Below are 27257 nucleotides of genomic sequence, written 5' to 3'. Positions count from 1 at the left end.
TGGCACATGATGCTGTGTTAATGCTCTCTGGGGTTGTGTGGTGGCGGCTGCTTTTTGGGTTTGCGGATAGTGGTAGCATGTTGGGGGGCTTGTGAGTACTACTGTACTTTGGGCATGTGTGTGCCGAGGCAGACAGGGAGGGATGACAACTGAGATGACGCCATGTGAGCTCATTCTTCCTCCATGATGATCTAAAATGTGAAAAAAAGGCTTTGTTCTAAACGTTCTATTCTTCACAGTTAGTTGCGATCAGCTGCTTGTTGTCATGCATACTTTTTTGTCCTTAAAGGATATGTCTGGTGATATATGTTTTATAAATAAAAGACAATAAAACAATGAAAGACAAAAATCAACAATATGTATCAAAATGTTTATGTATCAAAAGCCTGATATATGTTCTTCCTCTGTGCCACAGAGCTCCATTGTTGTCCAGACACCATTAAAAGACACATCAGTGAGCCATGCTGTTGCTCTGTATTTCTTCACTTTCTCCCTACCCCACTAGCACACCAAATTCACCACTGAAAATAATTCCCAACAAAAACACTATTTACTCCTGCTGCTAAATACTTCAGCTGTTTTAATAAATTAATTAAATATATAAAAGATAATAAAAATATATATTTGCAACCCCCTTTTTACACCTTCAGTGGAACAGATGTGTTTGGGACATAGAGCTACAGACAGAGTAGGAAAGTCAAAAAGTATTGTTGGTTGTTGACTTCAATGGGATTTGTTGACAATAATGTATTGTACTGCTTATTGAATTGTTTATATATGTTATTATATATTTGATAATAAATATCAAATATTGCCAGAATTATCCTTGACATGCTGATATGCAAGGCCACATAAACTTTAAATAACAGTTATATCAGATTAATTTCATAGCTTTTTTTTACACTTATTTAAGTTCTTTACACGTATACAACTTAACCCTGGTCTTGTAAATTTTCTTTTCATGTTTATGGCAGCATCCCTTTGTGGTATTAATCAGAAATCTCTAAGACAAACACTTGCTGTCCTCATCCTCAGCTTTTCTTCATATCTTCACAACAGCTTTTGCTGATGGACATCACTTGATTTTTAATCAAGGTTGGATGTGACTCTACAGCATGTGTTCCAGTCGTATGTGTCAATGATTGACTCATTGCTGAAGCATTGAGAGCGCAAATGACCCCAAAGCTGCACAACCTGGTGTGCAGTATCAACTGCTGAAGGACTTTTTGACTACATAAAGCACTGCTGCAAGACAGTGACATTTGTTTTACTTGCAATACTTTCAGACTTTGTGGTACTTTTTAAGATGAATCAGACCACCTGCTTTAGCAAGCAAACACAAATGAACAAATGCACAAATGTGATAAAAATATAACTTTTCTGCATAGATAAAAAAAAAAGTGTGTGTATATATGTTTGCAACCTCTCTCCTCATATTACATCCTCAGTATTTGAAAGCACACCTATTTTATTTATAATCAATAAATAATCTATTACAGTATTGCATTTTATCTAAATAAAGTATAACAATAATAATAATAAACTTTATTTATTGAGGACTTCTCCAAACAATGTGCAAAGTGCTTCACATAGACACACGGAGAAAGATTAAATGAAATGACACAGTACATGATAAAATACATTAGGGGGAAAATAAAATGAAAAAATTAAAATAAACACTTATCAATTACAAAAAATAAAAACATTAAAAATAAGCAATATGTTTTTTTCGTAATGACTCTTCTAGTGAAATGCAGAATTCATCTGTCATTGAAATCTATTAGAAAGAGAAAACTCATACAAAACAAAAAGCAACAATTTGATAAAAACAATTAGAATGAGTTTGATTATCACATAATTGTCACATAGGATGAATTATCTACACATCGCTATGATCATGGATAATAGTACAAGATCATTTTGGTTACACTTTATAGACTTAGTGTATAAATCAGGGCAAGTGGAAAATAAAGTGGGCAAATAGAACTGTTTTGATAGAGGATGCATGCCTAAACCTATGGGAGTGTTTTTCTTTAAGTGGAGTGTCTGACTTCTTGCACAGTTCTTATCGTTCAGACAGATTTTAAAGTTATCAGCCAATTTCAAGAACATACTGTAACGACAAGTTAGGAATGTGTGTAGGCTACACAGGGTCGAGCTGGGAGATAGACAAAAGAGGCTGTGAGACTATAAACACACACTATGTATAAATGAGCATTATCTCTAACAGTCCTCATCCAAGACAGCAAGAGTATTCTAATATGCTTTACTTGTGATCTACTTGTGCAGGCATTGCACGTTTTCAGGATATTTGGCAACACAGCGCCACCTGGTGATCAAAATAGCAATTCAATTGATCTCAAAAAATGATTTGTATTGCTGTAGGCTACTATATCCATTGTGAGTTCCAATCACTAAGGAACTACAGAAGGCTGGCCCGTAACAGAGCTTAGTCCATACAAATTCATTTCCCAAGTACTTTTTAAAGGTCAAATATTATAGCCTGTTATTTGTTATTTTATTGTATTGCTATGTTATAAATCTCTCTGCTCTTTTTCAGTGCTATGAGTCTTTGTCTGGACTTTCTTTTACTTTATTAGCCAGCAGAAAACGTTTGTTTTTGTAATATTGTTAAAGCACTATCGCTTATATAAAATTGGCCTATAAGATAAAATTGTAGAGGAAAAAAAAACAAGTATTTTCCTTCTTGGTTTGCCTGTTTTGTCTATAAGGCCTACACTGTTGATAAAATGGCCCATGATAGCCCATGGGAAAGGCAAATAAACAACTGAAATGTAGGCTATGTACACACACGAAAACACACTACATATCCCATCACTGCTTGGCTGTTGAACTGAAGGTGAAAGGTCACGTCGCCTCGATGAGGTAATAACAAACATGGCGGCGCTCGGTACAACACGGTGCTTATTCCGGAGCTACTCTCGGGTGAAAAATGTTCAAAAGAGCAAGCAAGTGTTGGTCAGATGTGGCGCCAGGACGCTTTGTAGTGGGACACAAGATAACGGTACGTTTTAAAGCAATGAATATTATTGCAGTGGAACAATTCTCTGGACTATAACGTTAACGCTGACCTTGTAACGTGTTTCAGTAGCCTCGATACTTTCTGTTCTATTGCAAAACTCTCCTAACACATCGGCCAGTTTAAGATTGTCTTACCTACTGGCAACGATATATACTCTTTAGAAGAATGTTTAATAAATATTACAACTCATTAGAATATTTCTATAAATTCGGCAATACGGTAGTTAATGAAACATTAGCAGCTTTGTATTAAAATCGAATAGTAGTGGTTAAATAGCGCTAACTTAGGGGAATTTATTCATTTTAGCTGACGCTTTTATGCAAAGCGACTTACAATTGCTATATAACGTTATGTCAGAGCAACTAGGGGTTAAGTGTCTTGCTCAGGGACACTGTTGTGGATGGGTCACAGTGGGGAATTGAACTTGGGTCTCTCGCACTAAAGGCATGTGTCTTATCCAATGCGCTGTCACCACGGTTAGGTTACACACAGTGTTAGCTTTACAATGGAATTATGAAAATTAAGTTTTAATCATGATGTGTTGCTTGGTGAACTGCATGTCTTATTAAAGATGGGAGCAATGTGAAGTAGCACTAGTGCTAAACTAGTGTACTTTCCTCCAGCCCTCTCAGACAGTGCAAAGCCCCAGTTCACAGATCCAGCTGTGCAGGACATCCTCACCAGGATAACAGGCCTGAACCTGCAGAAAGTGTTCCGACCCATTAAACAGGAACTGAAGCCGCCTGTGTATAAACTCATGACTGATGAGCAACTGGAGCAGGTGCCCTTTTAAATAAACCATAATAGCCCCTCTCAGTCACGCACACACATGTCACGGTAACACTTGTTTCATCCAGTGCCTTGTGTGTGTTTCCAGGCGACCATGTTAGCCACAGAGCAGGCTAAGAAGCTTCTGCAGATGCCCCCCGTCCTGCCGGAGAGGAAGCCCATCAACGATGTGCTGTCCGAGGACAAGATCCTGGATGGCATGGACACAGCCAAATATGTATTCACAGACATCACCTACAACATCCCTCACAGAGTAGGCACATGGTGCTTTATTTTGTGTGCTTATAGACCATAGTTTTTTTGTTTCATGTACAATTTAATTGGTCTTATATTTCCAGAAGTTTTCAGTTTAGTTTGATGAAACTAATTTTGTACTTTGTTAATGGACGTAACTCAAAAATATCCCCATACTAAATACATGCTTTGTTTGTCCCCAGGAGAGGTTCATTGTTGTACGGGAGCCCAGCGGGACCCTTCGGAAGGCGACCTGGGAGGAGAGAGACCGGCTCATTCAGGTCTACTTCCCCAAGGATGGACGCAAGCTCACAGCGCCTCTCATTTTCAAGGAGGAGAACCTTAAGGTAGAAAATGGCAAAGTCTGATATCATTAGATGTTTTTCTTATCCCTGCCTGCAGCCTTCTGCAGCCCAGCTGATTTGTGGAGTTTGGGGCTGCTGTTCATTTATTTCAACACAGTATAACATCACACGCAGTCTTGTTTTTCAATAAATAACGTCTAACTTCACAATAACACACTCGCTCCTCCCCTGCTTTACGCCTCTCCTGTCCCTTCCCAAACCTGCCATATCGTTGTAGTCTCCCGAGTCAGAGCCCATGTCAGTCACCACGGTACTGTATTCCCTGTCATCAAACTAGCCTCCATCAGTCTCAGAGACTGTGTGCCCCACAATCACCCGCTGGGTGCCTCCCCAGAAACCGTCCTTATGGCGGTCCAATTTAGCTCCTGTGCTAATGATAAACAAACAACAACACTCTCCCAGTCTGAGTAGAATCTGCTAATAAATCCACTAACTCGCTAATGGCAGCTAGAGTTATTTGTTTTACCTTGTCTCCCCCATCTCTCTTTCTTTGTTCTACACATTTAGCTCCCCCTTTCTCCAGCCCATTTCACCTAATCCTGTACACCTGCTGAGCTGTGTCTATGATTTATACTGTTTTTGCAATCCATTTATTGTACGTGATGAATGTTTCAAGGCATGAATAGCAACCTTAATAATATTCTGGCTGAGTATATACTAATTGTCATATAGGTGCATCTCAGAAAATTAGAATATTTTGAAAAAGTTTTTCCCCATAATTTAATTCAAAAAGTGAAATATTTTAGGCTTTTGGAAGCTCATGGAAGTCAAAAATCCACATTTCAAAATATTAGAATATTAGAATAAAAAATTTCGGCCTGAGAACAGCCTTTAATCTCTGTCTGGTTCACTCACACAATCATGGGGGGGACTTCTGTCTTGAAAGTTGTCCAGAAGACACCCATTGACAGCCTCCACAAAGAGGGTACGCCACAGAAGGTCATTGCTGAAAGGGCTGGCTGTTCACACAGTGTGCTGGATCAAAGCATTTTCATGGAAAGTTGACTGGAATGTTCTAGTGTGGCAGGAAAAGGTGCACAAGCAACAGGTATGACCGCAGCCTTGAGAGGATTGTCAAGCTAAGCCGATTCAAGAACTTGGGGTGAGCTTCACAAGTAGTGGACTGATGCTGGAGTCAGTTCATCAAGAGCCACCAGGCATGGGTCCAGGAACTACAAGCATTCCTAGTGTCAAGCCACTCCTGGACCAGAGACTACATCAAAGTTATGTTACATGGGCTAAGGAGAAAAAGAACTGGACAGTTGGTCAGTGGTTCAAAGTCATCATTTCAGATGAAAGACAATTTTGCATTTCATTTGGAAATCCAGGTCACTGAGTCTGGAGGACGAGTGGAGAGGGACAGAATCCAAGTTGCTTGAAGTCCAGTGTGAAGTTTCCACAGTCTGATGATTTGTGGTGCCATGTCCTCTGCTGGTGTCCACTGTCCATTTTATCAAGTCCAGAGTCAATGCAGCGTCTACCAGAAGACTTTGGAGCACTTCATGCTTCATCTGCTGACAAGCTTTATGAAGATGCTGATTGCCTTCATGGATGCAGGGATTCTGCAAAAGGAGCCCCGGCCATGTACTGAGTGCATAAATTAACCATTTTCAGAACTTTTCAACTTTTCAGAAGGTCGACATTTCTGTATTATACATTCTTTATTGTAATATTTTGATATGGATTTTTAATTTCCATTAGCTGTAAGCCGCCGCTTTTTGTAGCTATGAGCAGCTCCTGCTTGTCCTTTTGTGCATTGCCTTGTGGGACAAGTGTACATCAGCAGCACTCTTGTTTTTGAATGCACACTGATCTTGATTTGGGACACAGCTGTGTGTGCGTGCAGTGTGCACAGCAGACCTTTTGACATGCCATGGCAAGAGAAGCACAGGTGTAATTATTGTTAATCATAATTGCATTCTGTTTGTCAGTCAGTTGCTGGACCCTTGTATCGTACATGCCGCATCGCCGGTATTGATTATTGGGACACTAAATGGAACGGAACCATCATTAACGTTATACACCCCATATTGTGTGCGTCTCTGAGGTCTAAACATGTTGAATGTATCTTCCTCAAAACATTTGCAAAGCTAAGTTGTAAAACTAATTTTAAAGCCTGTATTCTTTACATGTTTTTTACCTTGCAGTATTATTCTAGTACTCCATCTAGCATATTCAGGTTTCTCTGAACTGGACAAGAGCCTGTACAGGTTTCTCAAACCAGAATTTGATGTTGGCAGAATACCCCCAAAAACCTAATAATTACTAAAGTGCACTTAAATGCACTCAACGATGAAGCCGTCTTCCTTGACAAGGCAGTGAGGCGTGGATGTCACGCATGGTGTGTGAAAGCCAGTACAGTCCTGTAAAGAGGTCTAATCAGGCAAAATAAGTGAAAACACCTGTGCGGGTGTCCATTGAGCACCTAGAGGCTTTATTTTTACGTGTCTCTCCATTAGATGGTGTTTTCCCAGGACCGTCATGAGGATGTGTTGGACCTGTGTCTGGTTCAATTTGAACCAGACTCTTCAGAATACATCAGGGTAAGATGACATTGATTTTCCTGTTATTTTGACCCGATCACCAACTGAACTTAAATATGTAGACTGCAAATAACCTGTTAAACCATGAAATGTCAGTGACAGTCAGTTTCTGTATTTTAGTTGCGTAACTTGATATTTAGTGTAAAATGAGAGATAGAAGAGAATTGTGCAGAGTGTCTAAAACATACAATGAAGTTAGGATCATATCCATTCTGTGTGCCCCCGTGTTTAGGTACATGCAGCCACCTATGAGGACCTGGACAAGCATGGCAAATATGAACTGCTGCGCTCCACCAGGCATTTTGGAGGCATGGCCTGGTACCTGCTCAACGCTCGCAGGGTGGACGGGCTTATAGGGGACATGCTGAAGAGAGAGCTGTGAGTGTGTGTGTGAGATGAGTGCATGCCGATTTTAGGCTGCACCAGCAACTGTACCTACTGGCAGAGAGCTGTGACCTAACCACCCAGTATGTGTGTTTCCAGGCTCCAGGATGCCGTGAGCGTAGTGTCTCTCTTCCACAAGGTCCACCCCCACAGTGAGTCAGCGCAGGAAGCTGCCACCCAGCAGGCCACGGGCACCGACCTGCTTAAGGTGAGAACTCAACCTTGACAGGAAATATCCGCTGACTTGTAGCTCAATTATACACTTGTTTTCACTTTGCTATGTGTATATTATGTACTGCCATGTGATCCAGCAATTGTCCAGGTCATATAAATTGTCAGGTCTCCGGTATTAGAGTAAATCAGAGTCAGTGTAGCTCTTGAGAGGTCAAGTCAAGGCCGTCTCATCTAAGGTTTCCCGTGTGAGAGGTTTGGGTTTGTCTCCAGCATGGGAACTGCGGGGCCAAGCCCAGGACACATCAGGTCTTATTAGCGCTCGCAGCTCCTCGGCCTTGAAGCAGTTGGGGAGGGACATTGAGAATGACAGCCATTTAATGTGAAAGGTTAGCGGCAGGAGACACGGGTGTGTGTCTGTCTGCTACAGTCACTGTCACACAAGGCCTTTCATTTAGTCATGCTTGATTGTGGAGCACATACAGAGCTGTGTTTTATTAGTCTGCAGCTGAAACAAGTAATACTGCGATTGTTCTTTTACAAAATGCCCCCCACTCCTGAAAGTTTTTTTAATAATGGTAAGGTGACCTTTCCCTCCTCCATTTTGCTGACCTTTTGAACCATGTCCCTGCAGATCTACGCCCAGAAGGAGTCCCAGAGGTCAGGCTACATCGAGCTGGCCCTGCAGGCGTATGAACAGGCGGTTGCCCACTCCTAGATAGAAATATACAAGTTCATCCACAATGAGGAAAGGTACCCATAACCAGAGGAACAGACTGAAAATGGCTTCCCATCGGGGGGGAAGGCCTGCTTTCGTTCACTGTTTGGGTCAAAGAGTAAGACGTCCTCCTTGATCTAAATGAAAGATGTACACCTCAAAACGACTGACTTGAAGAATTTGCTTTGAAACTCCTAAGATGCACAAAGTTTGTCATTTATCCATGTGGAGAAATTGTAGTCAAATGCTCTTGTCTATATGTGTATTTGATTTGGAACTCTGAGTCAAGCCTCATGTGTTGGGTAAAGTGATGTACATAACTAAATAAAGAGATTCGTACTTGTGTGACATGTTGGAGTAAAATAACTGGGTAACATGGAAAACTTTATTGATATGTGCTTATTAAAGTCAGACAGGTCCAGATATACCATCCATCATTTGAAAAAACAAATAAGTAAAACAAAAGCACAAGTAAGGCACCTGTAACCGAAACACACCGTTCATTTCATATTTCAGTGTACACGATAAAGCAAAAGCAGCAGTATGTGTTGATTGTAGCTCTGAGAAGTAATTACGCGGCAAACTATTAGGACATCAACACCGTAGAGGTAATAAAGACATTGCATATAACCAAATAGGGATCCAAAACATTTTTTAAAACGTACCATTTATAAAAAGCATGGCAGTCAAAACACAGGGAGCCTTGTCCCAGATAGAAATGAATACTGCTCTGATCCAGCAGGAATGTTCGAAAACAAATGGTTGAATTTCACTTCAATGAAAGCAATATTCAAACTTGGAAGAATTCCTCAGTGGCTTGGATCAACAGTGATGTTCTGCTGTATGAGGAAGAAGTACTGAGTAATTTTTTAATTTTTCGTGATGGTGCACATGCTGATAAAGCATGTGGCTCGTAGAAATTCTACCCCTAAAATTTAGATTTTCACTGTAAACATGATACTAAAATTGCTGTGAAAGCCATCTTAATACAAAAGGTCATAATGGTTGCAGTACTATCTCTGTAGCACGTGCAGGGTAAAAAAACAGTCTGAGCTGGATTTATTCACTGGCTGCAATGTATCCCGTATTTCCAAAAGAGAATTACTGTAGGACAATTTTAATCCTACAGTAACATATATTTATACACATTTAGTCTAGCTTGTAGTTGTCTCGGAAAAAAGCCCTTATGTTCTTTGGTCACTGAAAGAAAGATTGGCTCGTGAAAGATTTCCTATTCATTCACTCAAGAAATCCTCATCCAGGTTGATATCTGTGGTGTCGATATCTTCCATGTCAAAATTGTCCAGATCCAGATCATCCAGGACCTACAGGTGGAAAACAAAAGGCCTTACATTAAAGGAAACAAGAAGCTTATGGCTTCATACAACACAATCTTATTACACATGAAATCTGATGCCATCTTATGGGTAAATATTTGCTATAGGATTAAAAACTGAGGTGTACCTCGTCATTCATCTCTGCCTCAAGGTCCTCTGCTGGTTCCACAGCTTCCTCAGGACCTGCCTCCTCCTCCGCTATGTTCCCCACTGCAAGAGCTGCAACCGGGGCTAAAACTACTAGCTCAGCCTGTAGAGCCACAGCTGGCTCCAGGTTGTCCTCAGGCTTTACTGGGATTGCTGTGGTTTGGTCCTCTTGTTCTGGTTCTTGTGCTGCGAGTGGCTTCAGTAATGGCATTGTATCTTCCAGTGGGTCTAGCAGTGGATCAAGGGCCAGATCTGGAAAAGTCTTGACTTGGACAGGCGCACTGAACAGTGGACTGGCCGTGTTTTCAAAGGAGATGAGCTCCTCCACTGCAACAGGTAATGGTGCTGCAACATCATTCTCCTCTGCTGCTGTATCTATGATGGCAGGTGCTTCTGAGGAGATAATACTTGTTTCCAGTTCTTCGTAAACAGGCATTTCCCCAGTTGCTATAGCTTCTATTAAATCAGTATCAACTATCAGACCAGTGCTAACTAGGACATCCTCTGTTGTTATAGTGTTTGTTGCCACTGTCTCACTGATGGTTAGAGATGTTTCAGAAACACAGGCAGCAGGTACACAGTCAGTTGCTGGAGAATTGTCCCAGACTTCGGTCTCAGCTGATGATCCGACATCTTCCAAGGGACTGAATTGTAGCTCTGGCTCTTTGGGGGTGATCTCTGTGGTGGACTCCAAAAAGTCTGAGACTGAAGGCTCCTCGGATTTAGTGATGGTGTCCTCCTCAGAAGACACAGATTCTGCTTGTTTTGGTTCAACATACTCTTCTGTCACTGCGACACGCAGCGGGGATGCTGCTGTTGGGGTGGATTCTTCTTCTGTTATTGAAACAGGATCTATGATCTGTTTTACTGGAATGGGTTCCTCCACTACTGCTGCTTCTGCAGGTGTCACTGCTGCTACCATGGCAGTTTTATTCAGGCTCTTCACCACTTCCTATATATAAAATAAGCAGAATTACAATTCTGTTTTAAAAAAGGTTCACATTTTTTCAAGTGTATCTTCATCCAATACCCATTTTTGAACATATGACTTTTATTTTCATGTGAAATAACAGTCCTGCATTCAAAATCTTGCATAAGTAAATGTTGCTTTAAGTATCAAAAGAAAAAGTGACTCATGTTATTACACAGGATTTTTAATACTGATACACCAATGTGTACGCAGCCTTTTACTGTTGTAGCTGCTCGAGGTGGAGCTAGCTTTTAAGACAATAAGTGATGATTAAGTGCTTTGTTTATTAAATATTGGATAATTTACCATCTTTAGGAAAGCTTAAAAAAAGTTATTTAAATGAAACCATATGAGAAGTTTAGAACTGTTAACAACTTGACAGTGCTTCTTTTTTTTTTTTATAAGAGGTTGGGTACAACTGGTCTCATCTTCAACAGTAAGTTGCATTTTACACGTTTGTGACATGTTTTTATGTAAAATCTTAATCTGAGTGGAGTAGAAGTATAAAATAGCACAAAATGGAAAAACTTCTAGAATTGAAGTACTGCGCTCTGTGCAAACATTCATTGTTAAGTTCAGCAGTTCGATTTCAAATCAAGGTGGGAGTCGTTATTTATAATATTTCTTTGGTGAGTAATGACTGAATAATTGTAATGCAAAGAGTGATTTTTGTACTGAAAAGACTGTATCTACCTGTTGATACCCATTTGATACACACTGTGACCTTTACAGTAACTCAGCGAGGACAGTGGATTTTGTCTCCCATCTTTCTATACTGAAATCATATCAGAAAGAGACCTCTTTAAAGTCAGTATGGACTGCAGGAATAATATCCATGACCAAGAATTATTTTGGGCATGTGAATATTGTCTTGTGACAGACTTGAAAAAAATAGTTGTTATTTAAAAGTCACTTAAAAGTTGTCCTTTAAGTGATTTTTTCCCCAGCTACTATCGAAGGCAGAAGAAAATCTTCCAATTGCTGTTTTGCATTCAGCAACAATTAAAGGAGCGACATCTTGATATGACAGTCGTGTAGAGGTGCAGGTTCTGGTCCTCACCTCTGGCTCAGTGATCTCTTCATTAGCCTCAAAACCTGCAGATTCCTCCAGAACATTACGGTCCTCATTTGGCTGAAAATAGGGAGACAGGATAATGATAAATTAGCAACGCAATCATCCAAATTCAGCAACTGACTAAAATAGTGGAAGTTACTCAGCATTTAACCTAATAAAGTGATAAAATAATTCCTCCATTTATTTATTAAAGTTTTCAAGTATAGTTGCTCTGACTTCCACTGACCGTGATGAGTGGGTATTCTGCAGCCGGCCTGACCCTGACATGAGTCTCCTTCAGGTACTGCTCAGCCAGCAGGGCTTCCTGGAGGCCAGGGAACAGGTTGCTGTACTGGCTGGGGTCAGCCAGAGCATCTGCTGCCTTCTGGTTGACTTTGGACAAACTCTCCTTCCACAGCTTTACCACCCTGGGGGAAGGGAAGCATATACAGCTCACCAGTGATGCATAATGTAAATATACACAAACACTGATATTACCATTATAAAAAAAACTTGCAGGAGTAGCAACATTTTTTCATGGGCTTTGATTTGGACTATGTCAATTTGCCGTCCTCTAGGAAACAATAATAGGTATTTCTTACAAATTATAGGGTAAATTGGTACATGCAAAGGTTCTGCAGGACATGCAACAACAACCCAGGCATACTCTATGCTGTGCACTCAATGGAAACAACTTTACCTTGACACATGGCTGGGCAGATATGTTCTTGCCAGAAATGCAGCCTCTGGCAACCGATCTGTTTTGATGAGAAGGTCCAGACACTTGTCCAATCTGAACACAAAGAGAGAATTATAAAAAAATATATAAACAAGTTGACTGATATTTGGATTCAAACATTGCTCCCCTCCCCTCCTCATCTTCCACTCACCTTCCCTGCATGAAATAGGTGAGAAAGGCCACGTTTGTCTTCCCATCCCTCTCTGCCCCCTCGGCCAATTTGCCCACCATGTCGGTGTTGCCCGAGGAGGTGGCCAAGAGCAATAATCCCCCATAATCCTGAGCTTGGTGCAGACACTCCTGTGCCAGGCTAAACTGGCACTTTGTAGTAGCGAGCTCTGCCAGCTGCTTCCATTTCTGCACTGACTACAGCAACCCACGTGCCAAGGTGCAAAAGAGACAGGCGAGAGGATTATCACAGGAGGAAAAGCATTAGCCACAATAACACACTGTGAGGCACTTACTAAGCATGGGAGGCCAGGGCTGTGACTCACAATAATAATCGACTTCTTATGATTAGATGTGAAGCACAAATGACAAATGTGTGAGTTTTGTAGTCAACTAAGCTGTTAAGTAAAACACATAATATACTAAATGTTAGCTTAAACATGTTGAGGCATATAACTGACTGACATTATTTAATGTTGCAACAACAGTAAACCATATCAGCATATTCACCTCCTAGACATTTATAATTGTATAGTTTTAAGCCATGCAAGCATGGCTATAGGGGCGGTACTATCGATCTGTCTCTCAGTCCACCACTTTGGTTCACAGGCCTCAGCTGTACTTTGTGTTTAGTGCTAATAAGCAAATGTTAGCATGCTAACACGCTTAACTATTGCGAACATGCAAAACATTATACCTACTTAAAATCAGCGTGTTAGCACTGTAACTGAGAGCATTTTAACATGGAGACGTTAGCATTTAGCTCAAAGCACTCTTCTTACATACAGCCTCACAGAGCCGACATGACAATGACATGGAGAAGTTGCTTACAGCTGGAAAAAAATTAAAGGTGGTTGTGAACCAGCTCCCAAAAAAACAAAAATAGGTAACATTTTATTAGCAGTAGCTTTCCAAAGTTGTAGTTTGATTTACAACCAATGTCACACATACAGTATTGTATAATTTCCCATTTGAAAGTAATGGTACAGTATATTGATATTTTTGTATTCTAACTCCTAAACCAGTATACTATGACAATTAGTCCGAAGTATAAACAGTTAGTGTGCGATATCTGTTTGGGACGCAGCTTTCGTCTTATTGTTGTGTGTATGTGCGTGTGCTCTGACCTCTGCCTCCAAGGCCAGTTGGTAGGCTATCTTGACCTCTCCCAGCTGCAGGGCCAGGTCAAACTTGTGTTCTGGGTCAACGGACACAGCCAGAGCCTGCTGTTTGAAGCCCTACACAACACAAGAAAACACAAAAAAAAACCCTGTTTTACATATATTTTTGCTCTGTCATCTGTTTTAATGTAAAGCACAGTGGCCAACAATAGAAAACTAGAATTCACTATGTGAAACTATGTACATGTGAAAAAGTCAAGTGGTAAAAGAGACTGCGTGAGAAGCAAAACCATTCCCACGATAAATATATTTTAATAAAAACACAGAAGAATTCTGCCCAGAGGTTTTACTCCATCTGGCTGCCTGATGTTCTGTAAATTATGCATTCATCCAAATCCTGAATTTATAGTCAAGCAGAAAGAAAAGCAAAGAGCTACACAAAAGTTTGAGGAGAGATGTACCTGTTTCTCCAAAAAATGGGCTACCCTGATCCTCTGCTCCTTGGGTATTGTGGGTAGAACCTTGTCGGCCGTGCTGAAGTCCCTCCTCATGACAGCTGTCTGGTATTCAAGCACTGATAGCAGCACAGAATAGCTGATGACGTTCAGCTCCTTGTCTCCAAGGTAGAGACGATTGTCCTTGGGGATGTAGCCCAGCAGATACATGGTCCTACACATGAGAAAGACCCCATTTAAGGCACTTCTTAAGATTTTTTTTATGGCATTTCTAATTTACTGGACAGAAATAGATAGCAAGAGAAAGATGTACAGATGAGACACCAAGTAGATTCAAAGCCATACAGCAGATTTTCCCAGCATGCCAGGGACGTAGCTGTCATGCTGGTATGTCTTTGTAAATTTACATGTATACATGCATTGTACCTGTCCAAGTGAGCAATGGTGATGATCTCTCCTCCTACATAGTAGTTTAGTCTGTTAAGAGAGCTGGTGTAGATGAAGCAGTCTCCCACCCAAACTCCTGTCTTCACCACCTCTGGGACCTCACCCAGCACCTGGTCAGTTTTAAAAAATTAATATGCAGTAGCTAACAAACATTTTTTCCTGCTTTCCTTTGTGTTTCTGGGGATTACATTCTGCAAAGTAAATATTTCAGGAAATACACTACTACAGGTCTCTGACCTCAAAGGCATCCTCTATCCCATCTTCTGTCATCTCTTCCTTGGACTCCTGGGCTCCTGCCACTTTCTCTGGTAAGTAGCGCAGAACAAAGAAAGACTCATCTGTAGCGATACACACAAGGTCCCCAGAGTCAGACCAGAAGATCTAAAGACAGGAAGACAAGACATTATAAGAAGGCGGTAGACAGACTGCTGGAGATGTAAAGAGCCGTAACAGTTTGACTCACATGTTTCGGCTGGATCTCGATACGGCGGATCAGTTCAGCACTCTCCCAGTCGTAGAAGGCCATGCCACTGTTTGACCTCACTCCCAGTAAGAGGCCACCAAAGATACCTATGCGACAGCAGGACATTAAGCATTACACACAGACATGCACATACAGGATGCATACTGAACCTGTCGTGTCAAATGACAAAAAAAGGAAATGAATCTCACCTTCAGCCCCAAACTCAGGTTTAAAAGCCTTCTTCTCTTTAAAGTTCTTAAATATTTTGACCATGCTGCTGCCTTCCCGTATGGCATACCTATAAAAATAACGTACACACTTAAATATATTGTGCCTGACCACATCTAAGAGTGTGGGCCGGTGCGTGATTAGGTCTTATTATTATCTGTCGAGAGTTAGATGAGTAAATTATTACCACTCTCATGTCTGTATGCTACATATAAAGTTAATGCCAAGAGACGGTTAGCTTAGCATACGGTAAAGACCAGACAGAGGGGGAAACATCTAGCCTGGGTTAAAAAGTCTGCCTATTAAATTCTTTCTTTGTTTTTGCCCCTTCTCATGGGCACCAGCTTACGTTTTAAAATAGAGTAGCAAACTTGGAAAGATCCATAATTAACCGGGGGTGTGCATTTCTACACCAGCTAACCTGACTTATGGAAACAACACAGGGTCATTTTCAAAACATAAAATCATTATTTTGTACGGGCCCTACTCAGTCTTACAGTTAAATGAATAATGAAGACACACTATGAGATTGTGTGTTCACATTCACTTTGATGAACGCAACTGCATGGCTCATAAAATCCCATTTGAAGCAGGGTTGGATGCAAAACATGCTTGACGACAGTGGGGAAGCATGCTCCAATTTATTACTTGGTTTTTGTCTGTTGCTGAAAATAGTAAATTGATCACTGATTGCGGGACTATATGATGATATTTTCATTTTAAAAAAGATAAGTGGGGTAGCGAAACCATAAGTTTGCTCCCCCTAACTGAATAATGGTGATGCATTTGTTCCACTTGTTTCACTGCTCAAGCGCCTAAGGCATTTGCTAAACTTACTAAAAACAAAGAAAATTAGTTTTACAGTCCAGCAAGATGGTCAATGTAGGAGGATTAAGCCAACAAGATAAAGTGTTGATCAGTGAGCTGGTGGGTAAATTTGTTGACTTCCAATGGAGCAAGCTGGTTCTGTTCTCTTATTTCCAGTCTTTATGCTAAGCTAAGCTCATCGCCTGCAGGCTCTGGCATCATATTTAGCGTACAGACATGAGAGCCTATCAACCTTCTCATCGAACGCTCAGCGACAAAGCAAAAAAAGTGTATTTTCCCCAAATGGCAAACTATTCCTTTAAGACTTACTCTGAGGAGTCATGTGCCCAGACAAACTCTAGGGCTGAGCCAAAGCTCTTGTTCCTCAGGGCCATGGCGGTGTAGATGATATACTCCCCATCTCCACACACAACTACAAATCTGCAAATACAAAAAGACAAAACACATGCATCTCTGGATTTAAAATTATATTTTGAAACCTCAAATAAGGATTATACACACAATTGTTCCCCCCAAAAGTCAGCAAGAATGCAGGTAGGCAGTCAAATACCACCTATTAACCTATACTGGCAGTACAGTCCAGGTTTCATTTGAACTTAATACATGCTCTGGCTGGGGCCAGGGAGGAATTTATTATCAACAAAACTTGGATGTGTTGTTAGTCAAAATCATCTAAACATTGTCAAACTCTTTCAATAGGTTAAACCAAGACATACATAAAAAAAAAGCTGTCTTTCGCAGGTGACGTACACATTTTCACACGTAGAAGAGGAATGCAACTTCACCAGATTTCATATGTGAGAAAGCTTCTCAAATTTTAACATCACCACTGCTTCCACCCCCAGCAGGACCGCCTCACCTCCCGTTGGGGCTGTGTTGGATGGTTTGGGGGTAGATCTCACAGCTGCCCATGTCTTTGACACCCAGCCGCAGCCTCTCTCCATCCATCATCTCAGCCTCTCCCATGGCCTTCAGGTTGGCCTGCTGCACCTCGGAGTGGCGAGCCCACATGACCTTTCCGCTGGAGTCCATGGACATGGCTGGCTCCTCCCGACCCAGCTGAGACAGAGAGGGAGAGGACGGCAAGGTGCAAGATAAGAACCAAGAGAAGAAAGGAACACAGAGGAATGCAGGAATGGGGGGACTGCTGGTGACCATTTTTATATTACAGGTCAACAAATATTCCTGCCAGTTTACACAAACCCCGTAGCTGCGTACAACACGGAATATGGAAACACCATGACCCTTCAACTTTATATTCTTTAAAACTGGTGATTTCAGTCAACTACATGAGGAATTAGGGAGAACAACAGTATGTAATGCTTAAAATATATAAAGATGTAAAACTTTCTGGGAGATGTGCAAATGTAAAACAAGAACACAGTATACCTTGATGATGATGCTGCCTTCATCATAGCCAAAGGCCACACTGTTGGAGCCAGGCTGTCCACATATACACCACACCCTCTCCAGGCCATAGTTAAGTGTGTTTTCTAGTCGGTAGGTGTTGGAGTGCCACACTCGAACAGTGCCTAAGGAAACAAAGAGTTCCAATTGAACCAAGATGCTGTGCTGATTTGGGATATTGGGATATTGTTTCATTAAAATACGCAACTTACCATCCTCTGAGCCTGTGAGGATGATTGGCAGCCCAGGATGGAAACGGACGCAGGTCACATTCTGGGCGTGACCCTCAAGGGTCTGAACACAAGTTTTGTTCTGGTAGATGAAGACACACAGCACATACACTCATGTAATGTCACAACCCTGTGCTAAGCGTTTTACAGTACTATTTTTGAAAGCACTGTGTAAAACTTTTGCACAGTACTGTTTAGCCTATGCGATGGTGTTAAAAAGTGTTTGCCCCTTCCTGATTTATTTTTTTGCATGTTTGTCACACTGAAATGTTTCAGATCAAACAAATTGAAATAGTAGACAAACATAAGACAAATAAATACAAAATGCAGTTTTTATGAAGGTTTTTATTATTGAGGGGAAAGAAATCCGAAGCTACATGGCCCTGTGTGAAAAAGTGATGTGTGTCCCCTAAACCTAATAACTGTTTGGGCCACCTTTAGCAGAAACAACTGCAATCAACCGTTTGCGATAACTGGCAAGGAGTCTTTTACAGCACTGTGGAGGACTTTTGGCCCACTCATCTTTGCAGAATTGTTGTAATTCAGCCACATTGGATGGTTTTCGAGTCTTAACCTCTTTTTTAAGGTCATGCCGCAACATCTCAATCGGATTCAGGTCAGGACTTTGACTAGGCCACTCCAAAGTCTTCATTTTGTTTTTCCTTTAGCCAGAGGTGGACTTGCTGGTGTGTTTTGGATCATTGTCCTGCTGCAGAACCATTCCATTTACCACAGCAAATCTTCCAGGTCCTGAAGCTGTAAAACAGCCCCAGACCATCACACTACCACCACCATCTTTTACTGCTGGTATGATGTTCCTTTTCTGAAATGCTGTGTTACCACAGAGTATTTTTCCCACAAGTCCTGGGGATCATCAAGATGTTTTCTGGCAAAACTGAGACGAGCCTTTATGTCCAGTCTCTTTCTTATGGTGGAGTCATGAACGCTGACCTTAACTGAGGCAAGTGAAGCCTGCAGTTCTTTGGATGTTGTTGTGGGTTTTTTTGTGACCTCTTGGATGAGTCGTCGCTGCGCTCTTGGGGTAATTTTAGTCGGCCGGCCACTCCTGGGAAGGTTCATCACTGTTTCAGGTTTTCACCATTTTTAGATAATAGCTCTCACTGTGGTTTGCTGGAGTCCCAAAGCCTTAGAAATATATAACCTTTTCCAGACTGATAAATCTCTATTACTCTGTTTGTCATTTGTTTACTTATGTTATCTTTGTCTAATTTGTCCAATTTGTTTGATGATCTGAAACATTTCAGTGTGGCAAACACTTTTTCACATCACTGTATAAACTGCTCATGTGTGTCCGTTATCAATCTTTTATTTAAGATACTAAATGCATGCAAGACATGAATGACATTTATTATTTGGGATAAACAAATTACTAACTCTCGGTCAAAAGATGTGCACATTGTTCTACAGTAAAGAGCAGTGGGCTGATGATATACATTATAGACCAAACCAACACTGCGTACACTTAGGATGATAACATAAGAGTATGGTACTGTTGTATATAATTTATACAAAACACAAATATCTTTATATACCCAGAAAAGATCTGGTCTTTAACCATTTAATTTTGAAACTAGAAAGTATGTCAGTCTGGACGAAGAACATTTGGACATTTGTTCTGTGTGCTGTCTGAAAAATATTCTTTATACTTTTACTGGCAACTGTGTAATGAGATAAATACATATGATGCACAAAGACTGTGTTGGCTGTTGACATATAAAGCATTTATATTGGACACTTTCAGTGTAAGGTTCATTTGGAATGTTTCCATGTAAATATGATATTTGAAAGCACGTTGAAGTACTTATAATGATGTAACTGATTTTTAGTATATGTATTGTCTGAAGAAGCATGTTTTGTAAAATAGTGGTGCTTGGCATGACAGACATAAAACACTATGGGCCAGATTTACTAAAGGTTTGCGTGAGTAAAAACGTGTGCAAACTTGTTATCACCGCGTAACATGTAAGCTGATCTACTAATGGTGTGCACAGAGAATGACGTTTTCCAAAAGAGCAAGGTACCACCTGTTGTTCATTTACTACTTTTGCCTTAATGAATATGCAATTTGGGGTGTTTCAATTTTATTGTGCCAAGTAATTTGAGGGTAACAAGTAAATACATGTATTTACTGGACGCAATGTGATCTAACAAGCCTAAACGCAATTTCATGTGAGTGCAACAGCATCTGTATTTAATCTGTTTGAAAGGAAGGTGTTGCGCCAAGTGTTGTGCAGAGATGGCTGCTGTTATCGTTGGAGAAGGAAACACAATCGAAATGAAAGAAGACATAGAGAAATTAAAATTATTAGATAATATTATTCTATACCCAATATATATAAATAAAATTATTTTATTTTATTTATTTAACTGTATGATTTGAATTGCTCTTTTGTATTTTCCTTGAAGCTTTGGCAATACTGTTGTTTTAACATTCATGCCAATAAAGCAAATTTGAAATGAACTGAATTAAGAAAGGGTTTTTTCCATTCGTGTCAATATTTTTGGCATGACTGAGGAACATATAATGCGCACATTTTGCCTCTACAGTCATGCCATATTGGAGCTGCTGGCTGACCTAAGGACTGATTTGGAGCCAGTTACAAGAAGGACTCACGCAATACCAACCTTGCCCAAACGTCTTGCAACTCTGCATTTCCTCACATCTGGGTCATTTCAGCCTAATGTAGCTGTTTTTGCTGGGGTTTCCCAAAGCAGTCTTTCAGGTGGGCAAGTACATACGTTTTCCACATACTCGGGACACACTGAATGAAACAAACCAAGGCCTTTACGCAGAGGCTATTTCCTTCCTGACTCTCCATGGTGGAAACCATTAAAACACGCCAAACCCCTTTAAATACTGCCACCTCCATCGTGTTTTCACCTGTTATCATCTATGCAATAATTCTTAGTTAATCACCCATAACAGGTACTACAATTACACGTGCAATATTTTAGAACGTACAATGTACTCTTTATTTGGGGTATTAGTAAATCCGGTCCTATGTAACTACACAGGAATAATAAAACTGTTATTACCCAACACCCAGTAAACCGTTACACTGCTACACAATACGGAGCGAAAGAAAATACAGTCCAGTGTGTGTGTGTGGTACCTGATAATCCCAGATCTTGACCAGGCGGTCGTCAGCCCCTGATATGAGGTAGGGCTTGTCTCCCCCACTGTAGTAATCAATACAGTTCACGCCTTTCTCATGACCCTCCAGAGTGAAGTTGGGACTCTTGGAGCCCAGCTGCCACACCTGCAGCAGTCAGAGAACAAACATGCTGAAAGTTAATGTACGTTATGAGTAATTAAATGATCTACGGATATTTTGTAGGGCACTGTAAATATCAATATAACATTGATAGTTTGTCATAGTGTAAGCAAATGATCAAGATGATTAAAAGCCTCTATCTAACAGAAGTAGTGTTGTTAGTGGTAGTGTTTCTCAAAACTGAGACCACATTTCCCATGAACTCTGTTAAATCAGGCAGTGAAGCCTGCCTGAACATCCTTTTTGTCACTTTTATCTTCATTTAAACTGGAAGAAGAGTACTTTCTTCTGTTTGTGTCCTAAAGCAATATTCTCTTGTGTGCTCAGACAAATATTTCCGTGTGTATGTGTGTGTGTTTGTGTGTGTATATATACTTTAATAGTTCTGTCAAGAGAGGCGCTGGCAAACTGGTTGTTGTCTTTGGGGTTGATGACAATCTCCATGACGTAGTGAGTGTGTCCCTCAAACACCTGACTACACGACCACTTTCTGTCCCAGTCCCACAGCTTGATCAACATGTCATCTGAAAACACAAAAACACAATGATGGTGAGTATGTGCTGAATATGCTTTACTTGTCAAGTTACAGGTAGTTTTATAACCACTCATGTACAAAGTTAGGTACCACATTTTAGATGCATATGCAACATTTATTTTTGTGTTTGTGTATGATGCAGTTCTTTCCTACCACTGCTGGTGAGGATGTAGGGCTGTGTAGGGTGGACAGCGATACAGCGGATGTAGTCAGAGTGAGCCTCAAACATGTGAACTCGCTCCAGAGTGTTGTAATTGAACACACGGATCAGCATATCGTCCTGCGGACAGACAAAGAGACTGACAGGTGCTTTTGGTCCAAAACAAATCTCAGTGGCAATGGTCACTGCCTCCAAAGGCTGGAATTGCCTAATGCGCTGTAGTTACATTTAAACATACTGAGAGAAGAAAAAGGTAACTGACATGAATTGTAATTTTAAGACATATATTAATGCTCCAGTCAGGTTACAATGGTTACTTACTGCTCCAGCAATGACCCAGTGTTTCCTGGCTACAAACCTGGCCACTCTGACAGGCAGGTCACACAGCTCAAAGGTTTTCACCATCATCTACACACACACATACACACAGGATTCAAACCAGATTATAATGCAGACTTTATCATTAGCAGACAATCAAAAGCCCTGATGAAGAAATATGAAGTTATTGTGCGTGTGCAAGAATGAATCAATATGTGATAAGATGAGTGATCAAACAAGTAGTTGAGTGATTAGAAGAACATGTAAGTGACTGATGGTGACCTGTGACTCGTGGTTCCAGACCACCACAGTGCCGCTGTAGAGGCTGACCACCATCCACGGTTCAGTGGGGTGCAGGTCCACACTCTTCACCCGGTCTGACCGAGCCGTCAGCTTCCGCTTGATGTCCAGCCGCAGAGGCTGTAATATATAATAAAAGAAAAAGAGGATTATGCTGAAAGATATTAATCAGCACCAGTCTAAACTGGTAACTAATCAGCTGCTCCTCTCCTCAATAGCTGACGGTATTTCCCAGTAGATTGTAAAAACACTCAATATGCAGTCAGCAGCCTGTGTTTTGAATTTTACATGGAATGTTTTGAACTTTTAATTCCGGGACGTCCATCTTGTAAAGCGGAAACATTTTTTATATATTCTATGGTATTTCAGGATTTGGACATAGGTGTGGAGGGGGTGTGTCAGTTGATTTTGTACCCATTCCACATTTTATATGCATGACTTCTCCACAATGACTGGGTCCTTTCAAGTCTTATCATGTCAATGACAATTTGTAGCCTTTTCATTTCATCTATAATGGGATGAGTAAGTTATGTCAAACAAAAACATATTCTAAATACTTTCTCTGCGCTGGTTTTAACTTTCGATCCACTTTCGATCACAGAATATTAAGCACTTTCTGGATTCGGCCGTTGGTAGCTACACGTAACGTTAACTTAACGTTACTACTTAAACGTAAAGTTTTGCATGGAGTTTCCAATTCTGGTGTTAAAGTGTCTGGCTAAGTTAGTGGTTGTTCGCACACGGTATCGCGTCCCACTGACAAAAGAGCTAAGTTACCAACAAACACAGTTATGGTAAAGCATTTTGTTTGTTTGTTCCGCCTACCATGTTTCCACGTCAGTGAGTCTCTGCCGTGCTGTTCAGGAGCTAAAAAGACCGGCCTCCTGCTGCACTCGTCCAGCTTCTCCTGTGACTCAGTGGAGAACGTTTTGCAAGCAAGTAAACGAGAATACATACAAAATGACTTCCGGTTTTTATTTTCACAATAAACCTCGGAGCAGTTACACTGAAAGTTAGGACTGACACTGGGAAAAAATACACAATTTAATTTAATAGTCAAAATACAACCGTTTATCTTTCACCATTAATCAGCAAAATTAAGTAAAAAAATAAACTGATATTTTAAAAAAATAATACAAATATATTTTGCTAGGAATGATGAGCTAATCAGAACTAACTTTACTAGCCAAGTAGATTTATGCAAACAAGAAATGTGTTTACATGCTTGTTTAGCTATATAAACAACAAATAGACAATATTGTCTACTTAAAGGTCAACCTGTTAATGGAAGAAATGATACCAAGTGTGGAAGATGGTAAATGTTGTAAGGACAATGTAATAAGCTATTATAAGCATACAGTTGCTTTAGGTAGAGTTTATACACGTCTATTTACAGTACAGGCCTACAGCAATGTGTATGTTAAACTGTCATTTGTTGCTCTAATAAGTGTACTAATAAGTGTTACGCTGTTTTTATTTCAATATTTGAAATGTAAAGCCTTTATTTTGAAGACAAAACGCCTCTTTTCCGGTTTAAATCCCTCTGTGGCTGACTTCTGACGCAGCTTCTTTTGGCGACGTGGATCCTCCGCCGCTTCCTGTGGGAGCAGCTCGAGATCCGGCAGGACATGGTGTACCTGTGAGCTCGCGCTGCAAAAACAACACAGGCTGCACTTTTAAAAACAACCCACCAAGCATATTTTTGAATTTTAGTCCCTGCAATTTACGCAAATGGAAAAAATATGACCATGGATTTCAAATGGTCTTTTGGTCTTTTGTCTAATGCAATCATACCGAGAATGTCAGATTGGATGTGAGAAAACACTTTTTGTTTTGACCATTTTTTTCCAGTGCATTGTCAGAGCCTTTCTCTTTACATTATTTTGTATAAATATTAAATAAATAATTTCGACATAAGAGAAAACCTTCAGTATAAACGTCCGTTTCAACATGTACATAAATGTGTAAAATACATAGCCTGCTGTATGTAACCCTGACAAACTGGAAAGGGAATTAGAAGTGGTAAAATTGCTTTGGGATTTTATTCCCACAAGAGGGAGCCATTAGCTCATATGTAGGACTATTCCCCTGTATTCTGAGAGAGGAAAGAAACGGGAGAAAGAAAAAAACAGTGTGAGATGACAGAAGACCAGTAGCCTGTGCTACAAAGGGAGTTCAACCTACTCAGAGTTAACTCGGGGTTATCAGGCAAACTCAGGGTTGACAAACTCTGACCGCCTACACGGGAGTTAAACGCTACTTCTAAGGTGGATAAGATGGTGGTTAGTGGAGTCGGTGTTATCCCGGTGTTAACTTAATTGGAGTTGGTGCGCCTTAGCATAAAAAGGGTGTGTTCGGCTTGCAGGCAGGGTTTTTTCGCAACGGCTCATGCTCCGTATTTCTCCAGAGGAATGCATGTTGGTAGTGTCAGGAAATTATGAATGTAAAGACGTGTTAACAGCTAAATCTAATATCGTGGCAGACTACAAAGCCAAGGAGGCTTGTTAGCACCGCATTGAGTAAATTTGTAGCCTAATTATCTTCACGTTGTGTTTTATGGGCTCCTCTTTTATGTGTAGGCCTAATATGATTAAGATGTAAAGGTATAACTGCACATTAAGGTCCATTGTAATAATAAAAAAAAAAGGAGCCAGCGGAGAGGGGTAATAATCCAAGAGAAAATTTTATTTCCAAGATTAATCTACAAGTAAAAAACTTGAATATTCTCTGACATTATAGACGCTTTCACGTTGCCTGGGTGATGCGCCCGGTCCAAAGTCAACTTCCGTTCTGTTTGTCTATTACTGGGTTTGTGTTTATTAGCTAATATGGTGAGTGATATCCAGTACAGTGTTTCCCATAAATGCATTTATTTGTGGTGGCCCACCACGTTATCAGCGCTGACCGTCACATATTGATTTCCGTTTTTTGTTTTTTTATTATTTAAGATGGGAAAACTTGTATTTGATTGCAGAGCTGCACGTAGCGCATATTCACTCAGCACGTCCTCTCACTCGCTCCCCCTCTCTCTCTCTCTCTCTCACTCGCGCTCTCACTCTCTCTCTCTCTCTCTCTCACTCGCTCCCTCTCTCTCTCTCTCTCTCACTCGCTCCCTCTCTCTCTCGCTCTCACTCTCTCTCTCTCTGGCAAACACATTGAAAGCGTATCAGTCTGTGTATTGAATGGTTACCCAGCAAGCAATAGCCGTCATTTCAGCGTCTAGGTTTACTATAGACCTGATTTACTCCGTCTATGAGTAACCCACTTCTAGCCACAATAACCTTACATGTGGTTACATGGCGTTTTTGCCAAAATGACTTGCAAGGTGTATGATATTCCATCATGTAATCCATCTCTGTTGCAAAGTCAACAGTGATTACAAGTTGTTTTGTTTCATTTCTTTCACATGTTTTACGCGCAGCCTGTGCGTAGCCATGATTTAGCTCGTAAACAGACCGGCTATTTGTAGCCCACTTTTAGTCAAAATGGTCAAAAATGATTAATAGTGGTTTATAGTGGATGGTTGATATCCCATTATTTTTGCGATGTCAGTAATATCTACAAGATATTAAGTGTCATTACATGGTTTATCTGTAGCCACGATTTAGCTCTTAATTGGACAGGATATACGTGTAGTCTGCTTTTAGCCCACCCGGCGAAATAGAGGCAATCAGTGGTCTAATACCAACGGCTTGGCTGTAGCCCTGTTTCAGACCAAATTGGTTATATGTAGTTTTCACCCATGCAGCTGTTGAGGTGCGTGACATCATATCATCAAATGCAAGTAAACGTTTGAACCAATTAAATTATCTTTATTTTCGCTGTAACGTTCCCTGCATTAACTTTAATTTAAAACAAAATGCAATTGCTATTTTCAACCGCTAGATGGCAGCTGTAGCCCTTCTGAGACATGACTACTGACAACGCGAGACTTGAAAGTTAGTATACATCAGAGTTGCCAGATCTCGCGATACACATATCCGCCATTTTTAAACGAGGGATATGTTACGATTTCGGCCTTTCAAACACTGGAAGCTAAAAGACATTTACTTTGGTCTTGTAAGTATCTGTGTCTTTCTTTGGCATGTCTTCATTATTTATCTACATTATTAACATGTGTAGGAACCGGGACATTTCAGCGGGTAACAGTGTAGAATAAGGCACGTTGCGGTTAGCTTAACATGCTGCATGCAAGTGTAACTTAACGTTCCCCTTCGAGGGAACTCGAACTGCGTCGGTTACGACACTATGGGAACGCCTCTAGGCGAAGCAGGTCTGAACGTGAATGAAATCACTCCAATCCTATTGGCTTGTTGTTAGAACTGTAAGGTGTGACGGAATAACCGGAGGAGTATAAAGCACACCTGTACACACTCATCATTAGCTTTTTTCTATTCAGCAGGCGCTCTGTATGTTGTTTGAAGAAAGCTCCAGTCCTACAAGCAGTGTGTCTTACCTGAAGAAGAAGTCTACCAGCATGTCCGGCAACCAGATGTACAGAAGGGGATGGAGCACGCCCGGGCAGCTCTCGAGGGGGCTGCCTGCGCCCGTTGCAAAGCCCTTTCCGTGCGGGTACTGAGGTACAGCATGGCTCTCTTTTCCGAGGATGGCCGGATGTGTTTTCCCCACGGTGTGGGCCCTGCGGCCGCTGAGGCGGCCCGGCGGCTTCACTCATGGGGGTTCACAGCGTGATCTGTCGGAGGATTTCGGGACGGCTGAGGCTTTTTCCCGACCTTCATCCGCTGGCTCCGACGCTTCCTTTCCTCGTTCGGGAGCCCGTTCTCGGCTTCTCCCGCTCGCGGTTTGG

General features: G+C 40.9%; 2 protein-coding genes across 3 annotated transcripts; one reads left to right on the top strand and one right to left on the bottom strand.

The window, feature by feature from the left end:
- Positions 1 to 2867: 2867 nt before the first annotated feature.
- Positions 2868 to 8595, top strand: mrps22 (mitochondrial ribosomal protein S22). Its single transcript, XM_046073592.1, has 8 exons — positions 2868 to 3025; positions 3667 to 3824; positions 3921 to 4085; positions 4270 to 4413; positions 6891 to 6974; positions 7207 to 7352; positions 7458 to 7566; positions 8164 to 8595. The coding sequence occupies exons 1-8, from the start codon at positions 2899 to 2901 to the stop codon at positions 8245 to 8247; spliced, it is 1017 nt and encodes a 338-aa protein (XP_045929548.1). The 5' UTR covers positions 2868 to 2898; the 3' UTR covers positions 8248 to 8595.
- Positions 8596 to 8618: 23 nt separating this feature from the next.
- Positions 8619 to 23384, bottom strand: LOC123985747 (coatomer subunit beta'-like). 2 transcript variants are annotated; one of them, XM_046073590.1, is made up of 22 exons: positions 23276 to 23384; positions 22433 to 22570; positions 22154 to 22240; positions 21826 to 21952; positions 21513 to 21661; positions 20976 to 21122; positions 17824 to 17923; positions 17594 to 17736; positions 17064 to 17263; positions 16514 to 16624; positions 15358 to 15446; positions 15149 to 15255; positions 14923 to 15066; positions 14665 to 14795; positions 14245 to 14452; positions 13790 to 13900; positions 12646 to 12860; positions 12456 to 12548; positions 12003 to 12183; positions 11762 to 11833; positions 9712 to 10683; positions 8619 to 9572 (listed from the first exon to the last, which is right to left on the bottom strand). In XM_046073590.1, exons 1-22 carry the CDS (start codon positions 23276 to 23278, stop codon positions 9483 to 9485), a joined length of 3618 nt encoding a protein of 1205 aa, XP_045929546.1. In that variant the 5' UTR covers positions 23279 to 23384; the 3' UTR covers positions 8619 to 9482. The 2 variants fall into 2 exon arrangements, with proteins under 2 accessions (XP_045929546.1, XP_045929547.1); XM_046073591.1 differs by lacking the exon at positions 23276 to 23384 and having other exon boundaries at positions 22191 to 22240; positions 22433 to 22521.
- Between the last annotated feature and the right edge of the window lie 3873 nt (positions 23385 to 27257).

This window comes from Micropterus dolomieu, linkage group LG17 (genome assembly GCF_021292245.1).
Source record: "Micropterus dolomieu isolate WLL.071019.BEF.003 ecotype Adirondacks linkage group LG17, ASM2129224v1, whole genome shotgun sequence".
Taxonomy (NCBI): domain Eukaryota; kingdom Metazoa; phylum Chordata; class Actinopteri; order Centrarchiformes; family Centrarchidae; genus Micropterus; species Micropterus dolomieu.
The sequence above is the reverse complement of the archived record's forward strand: the minus strand, read 5'-3'. Positions and strand labels throughout refer to the sequence as shown.

What these genes read in the sequence shown, in the direction of transcription:
- mrps22 (XM_046073592.1), top strand. Translation starts at nt 2,899, where the DNA reads ATGGCGGCGCTCGGTACAACACGGTGCTTATTCCGGAGCTACTCTCGG. An exon ending in TCAAGGAGGAGAACCTTAAG is followed by an intron (nt 4,414 to 6,890) that starts GTAGAAAATGGC and finishes TCTCTCCATTAG; the next exon opens with ATGGTGTTTTCCCAGGACCG. An exon ending in ACTCTTCAGAATACATCAGG is followed by an intron (nt 6,975 to 7,206) that starts GTAAGATGACAT and finishes CCCCGTGTTTAG; the next exon opens with GTACATGCAGCCACCTATGA.
- LOC123985747 (XM_046073590.1), bottom strand. An exon ending in TCTGGAACCACGAGTCACAG is followed by an intron (nt 22,241 to 22,432) that starts GTCACCATCAGT and finishes GTGTGTGTGTAG; the next exon opens with ATGATGGTGAAAACCTTTGA. An exon ending in CTCTTGACAGAACTATTAAA is followed by an intron (nt 21,123 to 21,512) that starts GTATATATACAC and finishes TGACTGCTGCAG; the next exon opens with GTGTGGCAGCTGGGCTCCAA.